General features: G+C 40.8%; 1 protein-coding gene and 1 non-coding gene across 2 annotated transcripts in view; one reads left to right on the top strand and one right to left on the bottom strand.

The window, feature by feature from the left end:
- LOC103189902 (latent-transforming growth factor beta-binding protein 2) overlaps positions 1 to 18448 on the top strand; it is a 132995-nt gene that overhangs the window by 52786 nt on the left and 61761 nt on the right. Inside the window, exons 6-9 of the mRNA XM_042338097.1 lie at positions 2094 to 2282; positions 3418 to 3686; positions 3907 to 4009; positions 15406 to 15480. Of these exons, the coding sequence (XP_042194031.1) occupies positions 2094 to 2282; positions 3418 to 3686; positions 3907 to 4009; positions 15406 to 15480 (636 nt within the window). The remainder of the gene's footprint in view (positions 1 to 2093; positions 2283 to 3417; positions 3687 to 3906; positions 4010 to 15405; positions 15481 to 18448) is intronic.
- trnaa-ggc lies at positions 14881 to 14952 on the bottom strand. Its single transcript has one exon. It is a non-coding gene; the product is annotated as a tRNA-Ala (tRNA).

Below are 18448 nucleotides of genomic sequence, written 5' to 3'. Positions count from 1 at the left end.
TGCTGTGCAAGTTTCCTTACTCCCCACGCCTGATGATAATCCCTCAAGAAAAAAAAAAAAAATTGGTCACTTCAATCCACGACTGTTTGTGGGGACGCTGCTGTGTGCAATTGGCTGCTGCGTTTCATCCACAAATGTACAGTCAATTCACTTTACGGTCTATTCTGTGAAGTGCTTTGAGTCGTCGAGAAGACGTGAAAAGCGCTATATCAAATGCAAGGATAATTATTACTATGATGTGCAACAAGACACTTGACAGGTATATATAATAATAATAAGATTTCATGCCATGGAAATCTAAATAAAAATCAAAGTGTTCATATGATTTGAAATGTTGCATTTTGTATTAAGTCAGACAAGTATGAACTGGATAGAATAATACTGTACTGTGTATAACTTGGCATAGTTTATTGGAAATAAGACTCAGAAAGCTAATGTTTCAAAATAGATAGTGATTACTTTATGTTGCACCTAACTAGTGTCTACACTTTCTTAGAAATTTGGTTAGCATATTTTAATTTCCAGGTATGCTAGACTTTTCTTGTTGGTCTAGGGAAATCAACACATTATATGAAATGACTGGAATAATTTGTGCTAATCAAAACAATTTGTTCCTGATCTGTGAACTCAATGATCTTGATCTGGGAATACTGAAAGTTTGTTCTAAACATTCCCAGACAAAGATAATTCTTTTGGGATTCCTTTTGGCAGTTCATATAGATTCGTTTTCACTGGAAAACAATGAAAAATACTAATTTATCTCACATAACTAAAAAATGATGATGTACGTTTTCAGCTTTTTTTTCCTGATTTGTTTTTACTATCAATACATAAATACCTTAGTACTGACCTTCCCATTTCTGGTAATGAGTTTCAAACATTCCCAAGTCAATTACTATACAACTAAAAGTACAATAATGATTCCTTTGCCCGAACAGTGTACCTTAGCCTAAAAGTCTGTTGTGCCATGATAACATTTCCATTCCCACACAAACCATTGTGACCAGATTGGCCCAATTTCAGTAAATATAGGTGACTTTCACTGCAATACTGATTCTGTATAACCCTGCAGGTCCTTATACAACTGCCATAACCTCTCTAATGTGCTCCTTGCCTCTTGGACATTTCTCCTCCTTTATGGCCAGGTACACTGCAGCCCTGTTATAACGCACTGCTTTATAGTGCAAATTCAGTTATAGTGCGGTTGCAATCAGTGCACATGCATACACTTGACCTGCTCATTTCCTGCACTCTAGCTTTCATGCTAAATTGGCCTACTTTTGGTCATTGATTGCGCAACATGTTGGAAGTAAAGTCAGCAACAACCAAATAAGGTGGAAGTTGGCTATTTTTAGTGCAGGAACTGACCTAGGTTCAAGAACTGAGCTTCCTTATGAGTAATGAAACCAGCCATTATGTTCTTGTTATAAGGCCGGTTGAGATTTTATGGATTCCAACTACCAAGTTACAGCACTGATTACTCTATTTGTACCTTTTTTGTACATTTATCTTAATTCTTTAAGGAATGTATATTTTAGGGAGAACGAAACATGCAGTTCTAAAAGCGAATAGTACTGTCAAATTGTCTTTCCACTATTAAAAATAAGTTTTATGAGTTCTTGACTGTGCCAATCAATGTGATGCATTGAGACAGTGGGAGACTTTTCAAAGAAGACATTGCTATTTTGTGTAAAAGCATCTGTTTTTCAGCCAACCATAGAGCAGCAATGATAGTTTCCAGTTGTACCTACTGCTGAAATCTAAGCCTACTGGTGGGAAAGAGCTCTTGTAAAAATAACTGAAAGAAGATATCAGTATAAGAATAAAATTAGTAACAGGGATAAAATCTATTAAAGAATAGAGCAATTTCATGAACAACCAAATAAACCACAAACAAGAGGTCAATATAAATTGTTACTGATTTTGGAAAAGTTTTTGAAGTTCAAATAACATCTTGTTCTTGGCCCATAACTACTGCTAGCAAACTGTCAAAAGTAGGAAATAGTTTGTTGAGATAAAGTATAAATCAACTAAATCGTTAGATAGCATTTGCCCACGAGAGAAACTTCTTAATGACTTCCTTGTAATTGCAGATTTTTGCCAGATCCCTTGCCTGAACGGAGGACACTGCATTGGAAGAGACACGTGCTGGTGCCCATCAAACTCCACAGGAAAATTCTGCCACCTTCCTGTTCCTCCAGAAAAGCGCACTGTAACAAAACCAGCACCCGTCAATTCTGCTTCTCAATCGGTGTACACTCTCCCTCTTTCTAACCAGCAAGGTAATATGGTAGTCTCACACAATATTCAACATAATCATTGTTGAAGAAGATGTAGGTCTACATTATGAAATAAACAATGCCTCTGAAGAAAAAATCCACTGTAAAATTTGATAGATTCAGTAAAGTATAAATTGTCAAATCTCACTTCTCAAGATAATTGGTGCGTTGTAACTGTATTGTAAACAGTGAAATCCTGAAATACTTGTCATACAATCATAATATTTTCCAGCCATTCCACTTACTATAAAAGCCATCACTTTAGGCTCACTCCTGCCATTTCCCCATACCCTTATATATATTTTTTCTTTTCCGATAATTATTCAGTTTTTGAAAGCTATTATGGATTCTGCTTCATTTCTCATTTTTTTGTAGAGCATTTTCTGTGTAAACAAAGCTCTCCTAACCTCGCCCTTTGTTTTGTTGGTTAATGATTTTAAATTTATGACTTCTAATTACCAATTCACCAACCAGTGAAAATAGTTTGTCCCTATATACTTTATCAAAACCCCTAATAATGTTGAATACCTCTATCACATTTCCTCTTAACCTTCTCTGTTTTCCTGCAAACAGTACTTTTCCAGGGCTGGTTTATTTAGGATTGCCTCTAAGGATGGTCTTAAGCAGTTTCAGTATACATAAATACTGTAGTAGCTCACCCCGCACACTTAGGGTCCCCAGGCCTTGGCTCTTGCCAACCTGCACCTAATACTTTCTGGAATTAAGTAAGCGGGATGCATCCCTCCAGGGAGAGAGGGAGAGAGAGAGAGAGAGAGAGCACATTCCATTCTAACAATTTATCTCTGGGATTTTCATGCATATGTAGGATGCACAGAATTCTCAGTTTGGTTTGGATACTGTTGATGGTGATGGTTTTCCACACCTGTCAGACACACGGCTGACCCCCACACAAAATCAGTATAACAGGCAAACAGCATATTAGCTTAGGAGAGCAAGTGTCTACTCTTTTTACGGGAGTATAGATAAGAGTACATCATTACTCTTTAAATAAAGGAGAACTCCTGTAGTTTAACCATGTCGTTTTTTTGTAAAGATGTTTACAGAAATGTGATTTTGAAGATTTAAATCCAACCTTCCTTTGTCTGAAAGTGTAATTTATTTATAACCTTGTCTACAGTTGTTATGCTCCCATCCCTGGTTAACATTCATGTAAACCACCCACCGGAGGCCTCGGTGCAGATTCATCAAGTGGCAAGAGTGAAAAACGCTCCTCACTCTTCCGATCAAAACAGTATAGAGAGTTCTCAGGACCAGGAGTCAGTCCGTTCAGTGCAACAAAGATCACAGCCCAATGATGCAGGGAAGGAAAATGGACAGACACGACAACAGTTACAGCCTACAGTTTCCAGTGTTGGAAGGTGCTTCCAGGAAACTGTGGATGGTCAGGTAGGAAAAACCTTTTAGAGTTCATGTAATGAAAAAAGGAAAATAAGGAATGACAAATAGCCAATTCACACCTGAAGATCATGCTCTTCACCTTCAACAGTCATATCTCCTACCCAACAATAATATCACAATACGTTGAATGATGGCTACACATGTGTCAAGGAGAATTGAGGTGAAAGAGTAATAATTATTCAAAGCATTTCTGGTCTGTCTATTTCAGTGTGGAAAACCCTTGCCAGGTCTCACAAAGCAGGATGACTGCTGTGGAAGTGTAGGGATGTCATGGGGATACCATAAATGCACACAGTGCCCTCCAAAACCAGGTAAGCCATCTGGATTTCAACAGCTATATTTTAGTGCTGTGGTATCCATTTTCGTGCCACTAGGAGGATTGGCCGGACTATACGTTGGTTAATCATACCTCTGCTGTATGTAGCTTTATACTCTAATCCTACTCCCCTGTGCTTTCCCCAAATACTTCATGATCATATCATTGTACTGTTAATTGTTTAAATGTACCCATTCCCAGGAAATTGCTTTATGCAAAGATAAAAGTGAGCTTACTTTATGAGACAGTAATATGTGTTGATTTTCTGTTTTCCTGGCCAGTTTGTTCTATCTTGCTGTGACCTCTGCATTCTTTCTATTAACAAAATGGAAAACCGAGTCCTTGTAGTATTTTTATGCAATGACTCACTGATTTAAGAGATGGCATTGATTATATGAGTGGGCCGTAACTTGTGGAAAGGATTCAGAAGTAAATCGATACCATGTGCTTGGGCGTTGGCAGTAGATGCAAGTGTTCCCTTGTCTCACATTATGGAAGCAGCAGAGCTGTTTATAACACATCTAGAAAACATCCTGGTTTGTCAAATAGCTCAGGGCTAAATTCACCATGTAATGTAAACCATTTCAATCAAGAAAGTCCATATCCTTGGTTTGATGTGAGCTAGCTAGCAGATCTCAAACTGGGCAGTGGTGGGGTACCACAATTATCTTCAGTCCAGTTAGGAACAGGAAGAATTGGCTAGTTTGCTCCTCCTGTAAATCTCATAACAGTCCAAAAATGGAGTGTATCTCTCTTATTTTGGGAGAATCTTGTAGCATATTTTTATCTTTTATGTAATGAACAATACTTTTCTTATTTATCTTTTGAGAGATCTTCCCACTTTAGTACTTATTAAACATTCTTTTATTGTTAATAACATATAATGTTTATATTTAAATATAATAAAATTTAATACATTTATATGATATTATCAACATGTACATATTTAATGCATGTGTTAGACACTTAGTTGACAACAAAAATAGCCTGTAGAACTCCCAAATCAATATAATAATAATACGAAGATTCAAAATTGGATTTGCATGAAGAAAAATATGGAGTGAGTCCTAGAGATGATTGCGATGTCAGATCTTCCTCTGCTTTTCCTATTTTGCAAATGTAATTGACGCTATTACATTTATTGTAAGGAAATGATTATGGGGAAGAACATTTTATTATCCAGCTAAACTGATTGCTCCCAAAGCACTTGAATAATCAGGATTTTTGATTGTCTACTCTGACCGTAAGTGATGATACCAGTATATTGTCTTTACACAAAGCCATTTTTAAAATTCCTTCCATACATGAAGCCAGAGGCATTTCAGGCTAACATTATTTTATGAAAGACTTGAAGAACTGGAATAGGAAGATTTTATTCACAGTCGATTTGAAAAGTTGTCCTTTCAGTTCCAATATGTCTGAGGAATGCAAATATACTTAGTACCTTAAACTCTCCTGAATAATGGGTCCATATATTTACTGGAACTATCATTTTGTGTGAATAATACGCTTCTGATTAGTTCCCTCCTCTTCACCCTCTACATGCTCCCCCTGTGGTGACATCATCCGCAGACATGGAGTTAACTTCCACATGTAATAATAATCCTTGCATTTGATATAGCGCTTTTCACGTCAGGAGGACGTCCCAAAGCGCTTCACAGAACACACTGTAAAGTGAATTGACTGTATATTTGTGGGCGAACGCGGCAGCCAATTGCGCACAGCAATGTCCCACAAACAGTCGTAGATTGAAAATGACCAATTTAATTATTGTTTTTGGTTTTGGAGGGATTATTATTTGGCTCTGTGTGGAGTAAGGAAACTTGCCCAAGGTTTCGCCCTCTGCCTGGAATTGAACTCAGGTCTCTCACTTGCAAAGCGAGTGCTCTAACCACTGAGCTACAGGACTCCAATGTATGCGGATGACACCCAACTCATGTGGTGTCCCTCAGGGCTCTGTCCTCGGTCCCCTCCTCTTCACCCTCTATATGCTCCCCCTCGGTGACATCATCCGCAAACATGGGGTTAACTTCCACATGTATGCGGATGACACCCAACTCTACCTTTCCTCCTCTACTCTCAACTCCACGACCACCGATGTCCTGACAGCCTGCCTGTCCGACATCGAGTCCTGGACGAGAGACAACTTTCTTCAGCTCAACGTGCGAAAAACCGAGGCCCTCCTGATTGGCTCACGTCAGCGCCTCCGCACCTCAGGCGCTGACACCATCAGCATCCAAGGCTGCACTCTCCACCTCTCAAAGCCAGTCAGGAACCTCGGCGTTTTGTTCGACCCTGAGCTGTCCTTTCTCCCTCACATCCGCACCACAACTGGCACCGCCTTCCATCACCTCCGGAATATCGCCAGATTACGGCACTACCTCACCCCTCACGCTGCTGAAACCCTGGTTCACGCCTTTGTCACCTCAAGGCTGGACTATGGGAACTCTCTCCTCGCCGGCCTTCCCGGCACCTCCCTCCACAAGCTGCAGGTCATTCAGAACTCTGCAGCTCGTGTACTGTCCCGCACCAGGCTTCGGGACCACATCACTCCCACCCTCGCTCGCCTCCACTGGCTCCCCATCCCCCAGAGGATTGATTTCAAGATCCTCATCCTCACCTACAAGGCCATTCACGGCCTTGCTCCCTCCTACCTCTCCAACCTACTATCCCCCTACCTACCTGCCCGTACCCTCCGTTCCTCTGGCTCCGGTCTGCTCCACGTCCCCCGCCCCAACCGCCCTACTATCGGTGGTCGGGCCTTCAGCCTCTCAGCCCCGAGGCTCTGGAACTCCATCCCCCAGTGCCTTCGCCTTGCTTCCTCCCTTTCCTCCTTCAAGGCCGGTCTCAAAACCTTTCTCTTTGACCGTGCCTTCAGCTCCCCTCTCGACTCTCTTCCTCCTCCTCGCTCCCTCCCTTCCCTCCCCTCACCCTGACCATTTCCCCCTCCTCTCTCCCTCCCTTCCCTCCCCTCACCCTGACCATTTCCCCCCTGCTCGGGTCATGACCCAACTGTGCAGCGCCTTGGGACGTCCTCCTGACGTGAAAGGCGCTCTATAAATGGAATCTTGTTGTTGTTGTTTCCTCCTCTACTCTCAACTCCACGACCACCGATGTCCTGACAGCTGTCTGTCCGACATCGAGTCCTGGACGAGAGACAACTTTCTTCAGCTCAACGTGCGAAAAACCGAGGCCCTCCTGATTGGCTCACGTCAGCGCCTCCGCACCTCAGGCGCTGACACCATCAGCATCCAAGGCTGCACTCTCCACCTCTCAAAGCCAGTCAGGAACCTCGGCGTTTTGTTCGACCCTGAGCTGTCCTTTCTCCCTCACATCCGCACCACAACTGGCACCGCCTTCCATCACCTCCGGAACATCGCCAGATTACGGCACTACCTCACCCCTCACGCTGCTGAAACCCTGGTCCACACCTTTGTCACCTCAAGGCTGGACTATGGGAACTCTCTCCTCGCCGGCCTTCCCGCCACCTCCCTCCACACTGCAGGTCATTCAGAACTCTGCAGCTCGTGTACTGTCCCGCACCAGACACCGCGACCACATCACTTCCACCCTCGCTCGCCTCCACTGGCTCCCCATCCCCCAGAGGATTGATTTCAAGATCCTCATCCTCACCTACAAGGCCATTCACGGCCTTGCTCCCTCCTACCTCTCCAACCTACTATCCCCCTACCTACCTGCCCGTACCCTCCGTTCCTCCGGCTCCGGTCTGCTCCACGTCCCCCGCCCCAATCGCCCTACCATCGGTGGTCGGGCCTTCAGCCTCTCAGCCCCGAGGCTCTGGAACTCTATCCCCCAGTGCCTTCGCCGCTTCCTCCCTCTCCTCCTTCAAGGCCGGTCTCAAGACCTTTCTCTTTGACCGAGCCTTCAGCTCCCCTCTCGACTCTCTTCCCCCCTCTCGCTCCCTCCCATCCCTCCCCTCACCCTGACCATTTCCCCCCTCCTCGCTCCCTCCTCTCCCCTCACCCTGACCATTTCCCCCTTCCTCGCTCCCTCCCTCCCCTCACCCTGACCATTTCCCCCCTCCTCGCTCCCTCCCCTCACCCTGACCATTTCCCCCCTGCTCGGGTCATGACCCAACTGTGCAGCGCCTTGGGACGTCCTCCTGACGTGAAAGGCGCTTTATAAATGGAATCTTGTTGTTGTTGTTGTGACTGCAGTTTCTTCTCATGCATTCCTTCGTATACAGGCTGCCCTTCCTCACGCTGCAGTCTCCTCTTTTCAGAGGTCACTGCAATTTCTCTGCTCACCTGTCTACTGTTCTTAAGCCCAACAGCCCTATTGCGCTGCTAATAATTGCACAGATACCGCCACTCCCACTGAAGTATATTATATTACCCCATATAGTATATTATATGATGATTTAGTGCCAGAGTGGGAAAGTATTCAAACCCCAAGAAACTTACATGAACAAAAAATGGAAAAATAAAATGGATATACCACTGATTTATCAGAAAAATACCACATGGCTACAATATACAGTATCACAATTTATCCTGTAAGTTCCTATTTTTTTAAACACAATATTGGTTGTCTGTTCATTCAGTATTGAATGGGTTTGCATTAAACATGAACTGAATGCTGCTGCTCTCTTGAGCTGAGCACGTTTATTTATTCAGCAGCTCTACAATAAATGTTTACTCTGTTTACAATACTTTAATAAAAAGTTAAGATATTAACTCAAGATATTCTAGCAATATTTTTGTCAGCAGCAGGAATGGAGCACAAATCGAATTAATATTCCAAAGCCAGAATTGTACTTTAATTTTGACATTGAATCATCATTAAAACAGTATAAAATGAACATTAGTTCTTGGACGACACATATTTTGTTGATTTGCTCTTTTGGGGTTCAAGCTGGTGTGGATTGTATTTGAGGGTTTCAACTTCATTAATAATAATTGAGAAACTAGTGGGAAATTCCACCTGTATTTAGATTTACTCTATTTAACATTTCAGAGGGTCCACAATTTGGCAAATTCTTAAACGTGGACTTAATTTTGAAGCTGATCATCAGTAAGTTTCTTTTAAAACCTACAGTAAATGTGTTTCAAAGTTAAGATTGAATCTAACAATTTGACAAATGCTGGACACTCTGAAATGCTACATAATAGACCCAGGTGGAATTACTACCCGTAGATTTTAGAATAATTGCAACTTTCAACATTGTTAACAGTTAGTTCTTGTCAGACACGGGCTCTGGGTAATGGAAGGTGTGATGTAATGGTTGCTGTGTGGGAGTTGATGTGACTCATGTCCTGTGTCAATAAGCCATGTTTACTTGAAGGACAAATGAGATAGTGCTCCATATCTCCTTTTGTGCTTGCGAACTGTCTACTGCCGGCCACTCAGCCTTTTAGGAATGGTTTGAGTAATTGTTGCCATGTATAAATTTGGGTATCACAATGTTGTTTCTCCAGCACACCATACTCACTTTTTTTCTAGAATCTGTTTCCGAAGATTGAGTGCTCGACGCTGGGACTAAGATATCCCATACAATAATTATACAGTATTTTGCTTTGTTTTTCAGAATCTGTTGTGTGTAGATGTAAATTTACTTAAAATGTTCTAAAAGGGAATTGTTATCTCACTGAGGAAGACCATGAGGTCAGGAGTCATGGAAGAAAATTAGAACAAATTTTATGTTTATGATGCAATAGAAAGTTGCTATTAAAACTAGTCAATAATAACAACAACAACAACAAATTACATTTGTAAAGCTCCTTTCACATCAGGAGGACGCCCCGTAGCGCTGGACAGTCAGGGATCCGCATCAGAGCTGGTGGTTGGCAGGGAGGGTAGGGGTAGGAGGGTGACCCAAAGGCACGATCGAAGAGGAAGATCTTGAGACAAGTCTCGAAGGAGGCAAGGGAGGGTGTGAGATGGAGGGACTGTGGGAGCAGAGAGGCTGAAGGCCCAGCCACCAATGGTGGGGTGGGCAAAGCAGAGGACGTAAAGCAGGCCAGAGCCTGCTGAGTGGAGGGAGCGGACAGGTTGGTAGGAGGCTAGGAGGTGACAGAGGTAGGGAGGAACAAAGCAGTGGAGGGCTTTGAAGGTGAACTGTATCCTCTGAGTGATGGGAAGCCAGTGGAGCTAGGTAAGGATGGAGGTGATAGAGTCATGGAGCCAGGTCCGGGAGAGGACACGGGCTGCAGAGTTCTGGATGGTCTGCAGCCTGTGGAGGGAGGAGTTGGGGAGGCCGACAAGCAGTGAGTTTGTGGAGTTGAGCCTGGATGTAATGAGTGCGTGGATGAGGGTCTCGGGGGCCAGCTGTGAGAGACAGTGGCAGAGAAGGGCAATATTGTGGAGGTGGGGAAAAGTGGTATATTTCTCGTATTAGGAAGATGATCTCATTGGTGAGTTTGGGATTTTGGTTTTAGGTGGGGGAAAAAAGTCAGGTTACGAAAAAATGCTAAAAGAATCAGTTTCTCTGATCACTGAGGTGCCAAATGAAAGGTTCTACTGTACTAATGATGCTGTTAGTGGATTCTGAATGTATTGGGATACTGTACAACAACTGATACTGAGTTATGCAAAAGCTTTTAGTTGAATCGAGCTTTCTTTACTTCCGTCTAATGTGATTAGGAGTGGGAAGATCAATGGGCTTCCCACTCTTCAGTGTAGGATTTGGTATTACTTCACTTCCATAGGTTAGCAAGAATAGTTTTTATTATTCATGAGTTGAGTTTCTAAGCGCAGTTCTTTTGCATATCTTCACACATCTACCGCAGTTATCTGATTTTTTTTGTACACAGGGATAATACTCGCAGAGGGGACAATAGCTATATCAAATACAAGGATTATAATTAATTACATATGGAAAAAGATGTAAAATTTTCAAAAAAAATTTGCATCCACAAAACAAATTTCTTAATACGGTCCGAGTCAGTAAGACAATTGAGAATTGATAAAATTCCTTATATGCTTTAGAAATTTGCTTTTCAAACTGTATAAGTGCACTTGAAATTGTTTTTGATTGTATTTTACAGGAAACTTCTTGCTTATAAACAATTGAAACAAGACAGTGACATACTGCAGATATGTTCAAGACCACTGCATCTAATGGTTTCATTTGTGTTTGCATGTGGACAACAACTGAAATTTAATGCTTTAATTTACTAATTGAGTCTCTTACCAGCTGGGATAACTGTTGGCGTATAATAACACTAATTTAAACCGATCAGGCCTTAATTACAGAGGACCTCAATTCTGGCAGAGAAATTAGTTGAGCTGAAAGGCACCAGGAAATTCTAGAAACGGTCATCAAAATGCTCTGAATGGAAGAACCTACAGTAACCCCAGTTTATCCAGAAGTCGCACTTTGCCCGACCGGGCCCTCAATTTTAAAATGTCCCTACGCACCCACCCGCCTGACTGTCCTTGAAGGCTTTCAGCAGCCAGGCGGGGATAGTGACTTTGAGTTTGAATCAGTTTGAATCCTGCGAGCAGAAGAAAGCTTATTCACTATCTTCTTCCCACGGGATTCAAACGATCGCAATGCAGCTACTGGTATTTACCTGCATTTTTAAAAAATACAATGGTAACGGCATTGTAATTCCATTGAGCCATCATCAAAGTGACCCATTGGTCTGACCAGCTGGGGTTTCAGTGTACTTAAATAATACTATTTCTTTGAAGACTAGAATATATTTTGTGAAAGAAACAATATCAGTTATATTGCAAATAAATAGCAATCATACAAACAAATAAATTAAATAAATAAATCAAAGAAATCAATCAAGAACAAATAATAATTCTTGTATTTGACATAGAAACATCTCAAGTGCTTGACATAGAGACATCTCAGAATTATAGTAACTGTGTATTTCCTGGCTGAACGCAGCAGCCAATTTGCACTTGGCAGTGTCCCACAAACAGCTAAGGAGTGTGACCAATTTTATTGGGAGGATTGTTGATTTAATTTTAATTATTGATTGTGATGCTGTATAATAGCTGATATCTGAGTTTTGCATAAGTTTTTAGTAGACTCTCTTTGCAATAATAGTAATGATAAACATATCTATTTGATATGGTGCCTTATCATGTAGAACCATCTCAAAGTGCTTATCATAATGGGTTGCGTTTAATTTTGGTGACTGGTGTAGGCAAATGTGACAACAACATCCACAAACTGCAATGAGATTAATGATCATGTTTAACCTAGGTATTTGATGATGTTCATTTGTACAGCTTGAATAGTTCAATCTGACTCCATTGAACATTTTTTCTGTTTACATTTTTGTTTAGTTTTGCAGCTGTCATGTAATAGGAAACATGTGTTTCTCAAAAGATGTGATGTACATTTAGTGTTTAATATTCATAAATATTTTTTAGTTAGAACCAAATCCATGCTAAAAATAAACAAGTTTTCATGGGGCTGCACTATATAATGCTATGGGAGAGACCACAAAGGGTTAAGACCACAATCAGAATGTTTATAGAAAAATGTTATTTAATTAGGAGGCATGTGTGTCTCAAACTCATTTAAATTGAAGGAATGCATACTGAAATCCACCACTGTAAAGAGAAACAGCATGTAACTAAAAACCTTCAGTGGCACTTTGTTGACTGCTAAACTTCTTTGTGAAGTCCATAGTAAACTTCATCTGTTCTGTGTGTTTTTCATTCATAAAATACCACAGCTGTTAATTATTATTGGTTGCATAATAACAGAAAATACTGAGTGTGAATGCATTGAGGCAATTTTTATTTTAAAACATCTTTTAGTTTTCTTTATTTTTCACCCATCCTTCCCTCTTTCCTTCTACTGAGATCTCAGTGTACAGCTTATAGCAATATAATAATTTTTGCATTTGTTTGAGCTCCTTATTGACCTGATAAGGAGTTCTAACAAATGCAAAGGTTATTGTGTTGCTTATACAAATCCAACCTAAACTTCTCTATGTTTAAATAACTATTAATGTGTTTCCAGAGGACGTTTAATTTTCTCTCCAATCATCGATAACTAATATTAGCAGGTAATCAAGAATTTACTGCAGAAAACTCTTACTTGAGACAAAAAAACATACTTGAAGATAAAAACCATGGATTTCTTCAAAATTATTTAGACAATCAAATAATACCATGACTGAAACGACACATCATTATATTATATAGCTCCGGGATACTACCCGGCGTGAAGGGCGCTATATAACTGTAAGTGGGATAATATTTTGTTTTACACACATAGAATCATAGAATTATACAGCACAGAAGGAGACCATTCGGTCCATCGTGTCTGTGCCGCTCTTCGAAAAGAGCTTTCAAATCAACCCCACTCCCCCGCTCTCTCCCCATAGCCCTGATCAACCCCACTCCCCCGCTCTCTCCCCATAGCCCTGATCAACCCCACTCTCTCCCGCACTCTCCCCATAGCCCTGATCAACCCCACTCCCCCGCTCTCTCCCCATAGCCCTGATCAACCCCACTCTCTCCCGCACTCTCCCCATAGCCCTGATCAACCCCACTCCCCCACTCTCTCCCTATAGCCCTGATCAACCCCACTCCCCCGCTCTCCCTATAGCCCTGATCAACCCCACTCCCCCGCTCTCCCCATAGCCCTGATCAACCCCACTCCACCACTCTCTCCCCATAGCTCCGATCAACCCCACTCCCCCACTCTCTCCCCATAGCCCTGATCAACCCCACTCCCCCACTCTCTCCCCATAGCCCTGCAAACTTGTCCTCCCCTAATAATTATCAACTTCTCTCTTAAAAGTTGTTATGGAATCGGCCTCCACCAGCCTTTCAGGCAATGAATTCCAGATCCCAACAACTCGTTGTGTGAAAACATTTCTTCTCCCCTCCCCTCTGTTTCTTTTGGCAACTATTTTAAATCGGTGTCCTCGGGTTACCGACCCACCCGCCAGTGGGAATAGTTTCTCCTGTTCACCCTATCGAATCCCCTCAGAATTTTGAAAACTTCTATTAAGTCTCCTCTTAACCTTCTCTGCTCGCAGCCAGTTCTGTATCCACTGTCACTGTCTCTTTAATACCGTGGGCTACTGTTTCGCTTACAAGTTTCTTATGTGGCACTTCATCAAACACCTTTTGAAAATCCATAGAAACTACTGCACTACCTTCATCCACCCTCTCCGTTACTTCATCAAAAAATTCTATTAGGTTTGTTAGACATGATTTGCCTTTAACAAACCTGTGTTGACTGTCCTTTATTAAACCATATTTTTCCAAGTGAAAATTTATTTTGTCCCGGACTATAGTCTCTAGAAATTTCCCCACTACTGACGATAGGCTGACTGGCCTGTAGTTCCCGGGTTTTATCCTTCAGCCTCTCAGCCCCGAGGCTCTGGAACTCCATCCCCAGTGCCTTCGCCGCTTCCTCCCTTTCCTCCTTCAAGGCCGGTCTCAAGACCTTTCTCTTTGACCGTACCTTCAGCTCCCCTCTCGACTCTCTACCCCCTCCTCGCTCCCTCCCCTCACCCTGACCATTTCCCCCCCAATGCTCGGGTCCTGACCCAACTGTACAGCGCCTTGGGACGTCTTCCCAACGTGAAAGGCGCTCAATGAATGGAATCTTGTTGTTGTTTTTGTACAGGGGAGTAACATTTGCAACCCTCCAGCCCTCTGGCACCACTTCAGTGTCCAAAGAGGATTATAATAATAATAATCCTTTCATTTGATATAGTGCTTTTCACGTCTTCTAGACGTCTCAAAGCGCTTCACAGAATACAGTTAATTGACTGTATATTTTTTGTGAGTGAAACGCAACAGCCAATTGCGCACAGCAATGTCCCACAAACAGTCGTGGATAAAGTGACCAATTTATTATTGTTTTTTTCTTGAGGGTTTATTATTAGGCATGTGGAGTAAGGAAACTTGCCCAAGGTTTCACCCTGCTGGGAATCAAACCCAGGTCTCTCGCTTGCCAGGCGTGTGCTCTTACCACTGAGCTACAGGATCCTGAAAGATTGTGGCCAGAGCCTCCGCTATTTCCACCCTGACGTCCCTCAGTAACCTAGGATGCATTCCATCTGGACCGAGTGACTTATCTACCTTGAGCACAGTCCCTCCTCTCGGTTTATTATCTTATCCAATTTCTCTCCCCTCTCCTCCGATACTGTGGCATTGGCTACATCCTCTTCTTTTGTGAGGACAGATGCAAAGTACTTATTCAGTACATCAGCCTCCACAAGAAGATTTCCTCTTTGGTACCTAATTGGACCCACCCCTACCTTTGACTAATCTTTTATTCTTTATATGCTTATAAAATGCATTAGGGTTCTCTTTTATGTTACCTTCTAATCTTTTCTCATACAATCACTTTGCCCCTCTTATTTCCTTTTTCAGTTCTCCTCTGTACTTTCTATATTCTATTGTTGATAGTAATGATTTTCTATTATTCTTTTTGCTCAGCATACCCCAAGATTGAAAATGGCCAGCTTGAATGTCCACTTGGTTATAAGAATAGGAACCAGACACACTGTCAAGGTGAGTGTGTTCTCTTAGTAAACCAGACAGTATATATATTATGGCATGCAAGATGTGTAAACGTCTACAAAACTCAACAGGGTATCTACAGTAAATATCTATCTTCAGATAAAAAGGAATGTTTTAGAAAAAAAATCTTGTTCTGAAGCTGTGAGCAAGTAAGGTATTTCTGCCTTTAATTTACATTAAGAAAAAATGTACCACAATACAATATTTTGGATATATTATTTATTACATAATAAAGGAGATCACCTTTTTAACAACTAACTAATTTTACTATTTGATTTACCTAAAAGTTCACTGGTTTAGAAGATAATTCTATTCTCTAATTCTGTTAATTCAGTCCTACTTACCTGTTATTTATTTTGAGGATAGTTAGCTCAACCAGTTGATCACATTACTCCCACATATAGCTGCCATGTATTGCCGTCAATAGTCATACGGACAGTATATAAAATAATCAGTTGCAAGTGTTAAATCATTGTAGCACTTTAATTCAGATAATTGTGAAAGTAGTTGAGCTTTTAGCAGTTGTAATATCATTAGAACTCTTGCAATGAAATCTCAGCCGTATAATTGTTTTATGGTGTTTACTCTCCCATGACAACTAAATGTGTACTACAATTATAGCAGCAGTGGGGGATAATGTAGTTTATTAAGGACTCTGTATACGCTGTTGTGCTGCCATAATTTTACAGAGGATGTTAAGCTCAGTAAAAAATGTTGGTGAATGGATCCAACTCACTTGATATGCGATGCCAAACATGTTACTAGTAACTATCTAAATTTATTTATGACATATCATTAGCAATGTTGTTTCTTTGTGTGGGTCATTTATGTCAATTGTAAGCAATTTGGCAGGATTTATGTTGTGATAAAAGAAGCCATTGAGGCACCAAAGTTATGAAATATTTGACAGGTGCATTCAGTGCAGATAATAGTCAGACATAAGAACACAGGAAATAAAATGGATATATGCCATATAATGGTTCTGTATCATGGAAGAATGAAGGATAAATCTGGCTAATAGAGATGCCATAAAATTCTTCTAAGCTTCTCCTAGTATGAAATATTACAAATATATAGTTATTATCAGCAATCTTACTAGCGGAGGCCAAATAAAATATTCAAATAAAAGTATGTCTCATAATAATATAATAATTTTGCATTTGATATAGTACGTATAACTTTACAGATGTCTGAAAGTGCTCCATTGTTATCGTAAATAACTGCGTTTCTAGGAAAGTGTTGTAATCAATTTATGCACAGCAACATCCACAAATAGCCATGTCGTGAATGACCAATTTCAAGTGAGAACTTTAATTCGACTCATCTGTGAATGGTTACATACAAACTGGCAAACTAGGAGACTTTTTTTAATAAAAAAATGGAATTCAAATAACATATCTGCCCCTTTCAATGAAGAATTAACTTGATCCCCAGTTTCCTTTCTGAGGTCTGACGGGACTTCCTACTGAGATGCTCTTGTCCATCTGCCTATATACCACATTATGTGCAATGGTTTCAAATAACTTTATTTATTCCATAGCAAGTAAAAATCGGATTTGAAAGGTGAAAGTGCATGCAATGTCCTGCAGTTAATCAGTGGCTGTTTATTAACACAAAATGTGAAGAAGAGCATGAGAGCAGATGCTGCTTATTCTATGTTTATATTACTGGGAGCAAAGTTGTGTGGTGCAGTGCTGTGCAGTGGGAAGCCAGGTTTATACTTGAGTTGGGTTATAAGAAAATAAACACCTGATGTCAGTGTTTTGCCCATGTGCCAGGTGCAAACCACCAATATTGGATTTGTTTTTTAATATTATTAAAAAGCTAAGGGCTAGTCAAAAATATATTAAAACTTGCTCGGTTGAAGTTTCCTGATCCAGATGAGAGCTTTCAATAGTGTCCTCAGTGTGCTAAGCAGTCATTGCATTTACGAGATAGTTCTCTGAGACCATTTCTTCCAGCTGCTTAAGTCCTGATTTATATCATACAGTTTGCAGTATGAATGCACAGTTAGCGTTTAGCAATCAGAACATAGTAATTAGAGTTAATAATCTAAGAATAGGCATATCCTTGGGTTCTGGTGATCAGTTTACAGATATATTTAAAATCATAAAAAAGGCGAGGTTCAAGATTGAAGAATTGAAACAAAAGCGTTTTTTGGAACTGCAGAGGCAAGCGAATGAGGCAATCTGGAAAAAAAGAGTTTCTCTCACTAACCCAAATGAAATAAAATAGGTCACTCACGTCATGGCTGTTTGTGGGACTGCTGCATGCAATTTGTTGCTGTGATGGCCTACAAATACACAGTCACTACACTTCACATTAAAATCCTATGGAGCTCTCTGACATTTTGATTATGCGATAGGGCACTGTATCAATGCAAGAATTATTATAATTTAGAATTCAGCTCAATGATAAGTGATTTGATTGCTATGGGTAAGTCATCATACTTTAGGATTTTGAATTATTGGAATATACAGCCTTCTGCTGGGAAGTGTCCAAATACAACTAATGCTCTTTTGATGTTTTCCAGGAATCTCAACTGGAATGCTAAAGAGTTGTAGATACTACAATACCCTAACTTTGACAGATTACCGTTGGGTTGTAGTTAGCTGAGTTATTGATAGCTATGGGCTTTTTAAAGTGTTTAGATTGGAGCTGTCCAGAGAAGTGTAGTAAAATGAATTAATTTCCCTTGGGTTAAATTTAATTAATTGAACCATTTATTTGTTATGGATAAAGAAACCATTAGGATGTGTTAGTTTTGATTACTTGACTTTGTTTCAATGTTTCCTTTACTAACAACTGCCAAGAAAGAAAGAAAGAAAGAAAGAAAGAAAGAAAGAAAGAAAGAAAGAAAGAAAGAAAGAAAGAAAGAAAGAAAGAAAGAAAGAAGCAGGCAGGCAGAAAAGAACAGACAGACACAGACAGACAGACAGACAGACAGACAGACAGACAG

This window comes from Callorhinchus milii, unplaced genomic scaffold, assembly GCF_018977255.1.
Source record: "Callorhinchus milii isolate IMCB2004 unplaced genomic scaffold, IMCB_Cmil_1.0 Scaffold9, whole genome shotgun sequence".
Classification (NCBI taxonomy): domain Eukaryota; kingdom Metazoa; phylum Chordata; class Chondrichthyes; order Chimaeriformes; family Callorhinchidae; genus Callorhinchus; species Callorhinchus milii.
The sequence above is the reverse complement of the archived record's forward strand: the minus strand, read 5'-3'. Positions and strand labels throughout refer to the sequence as shown.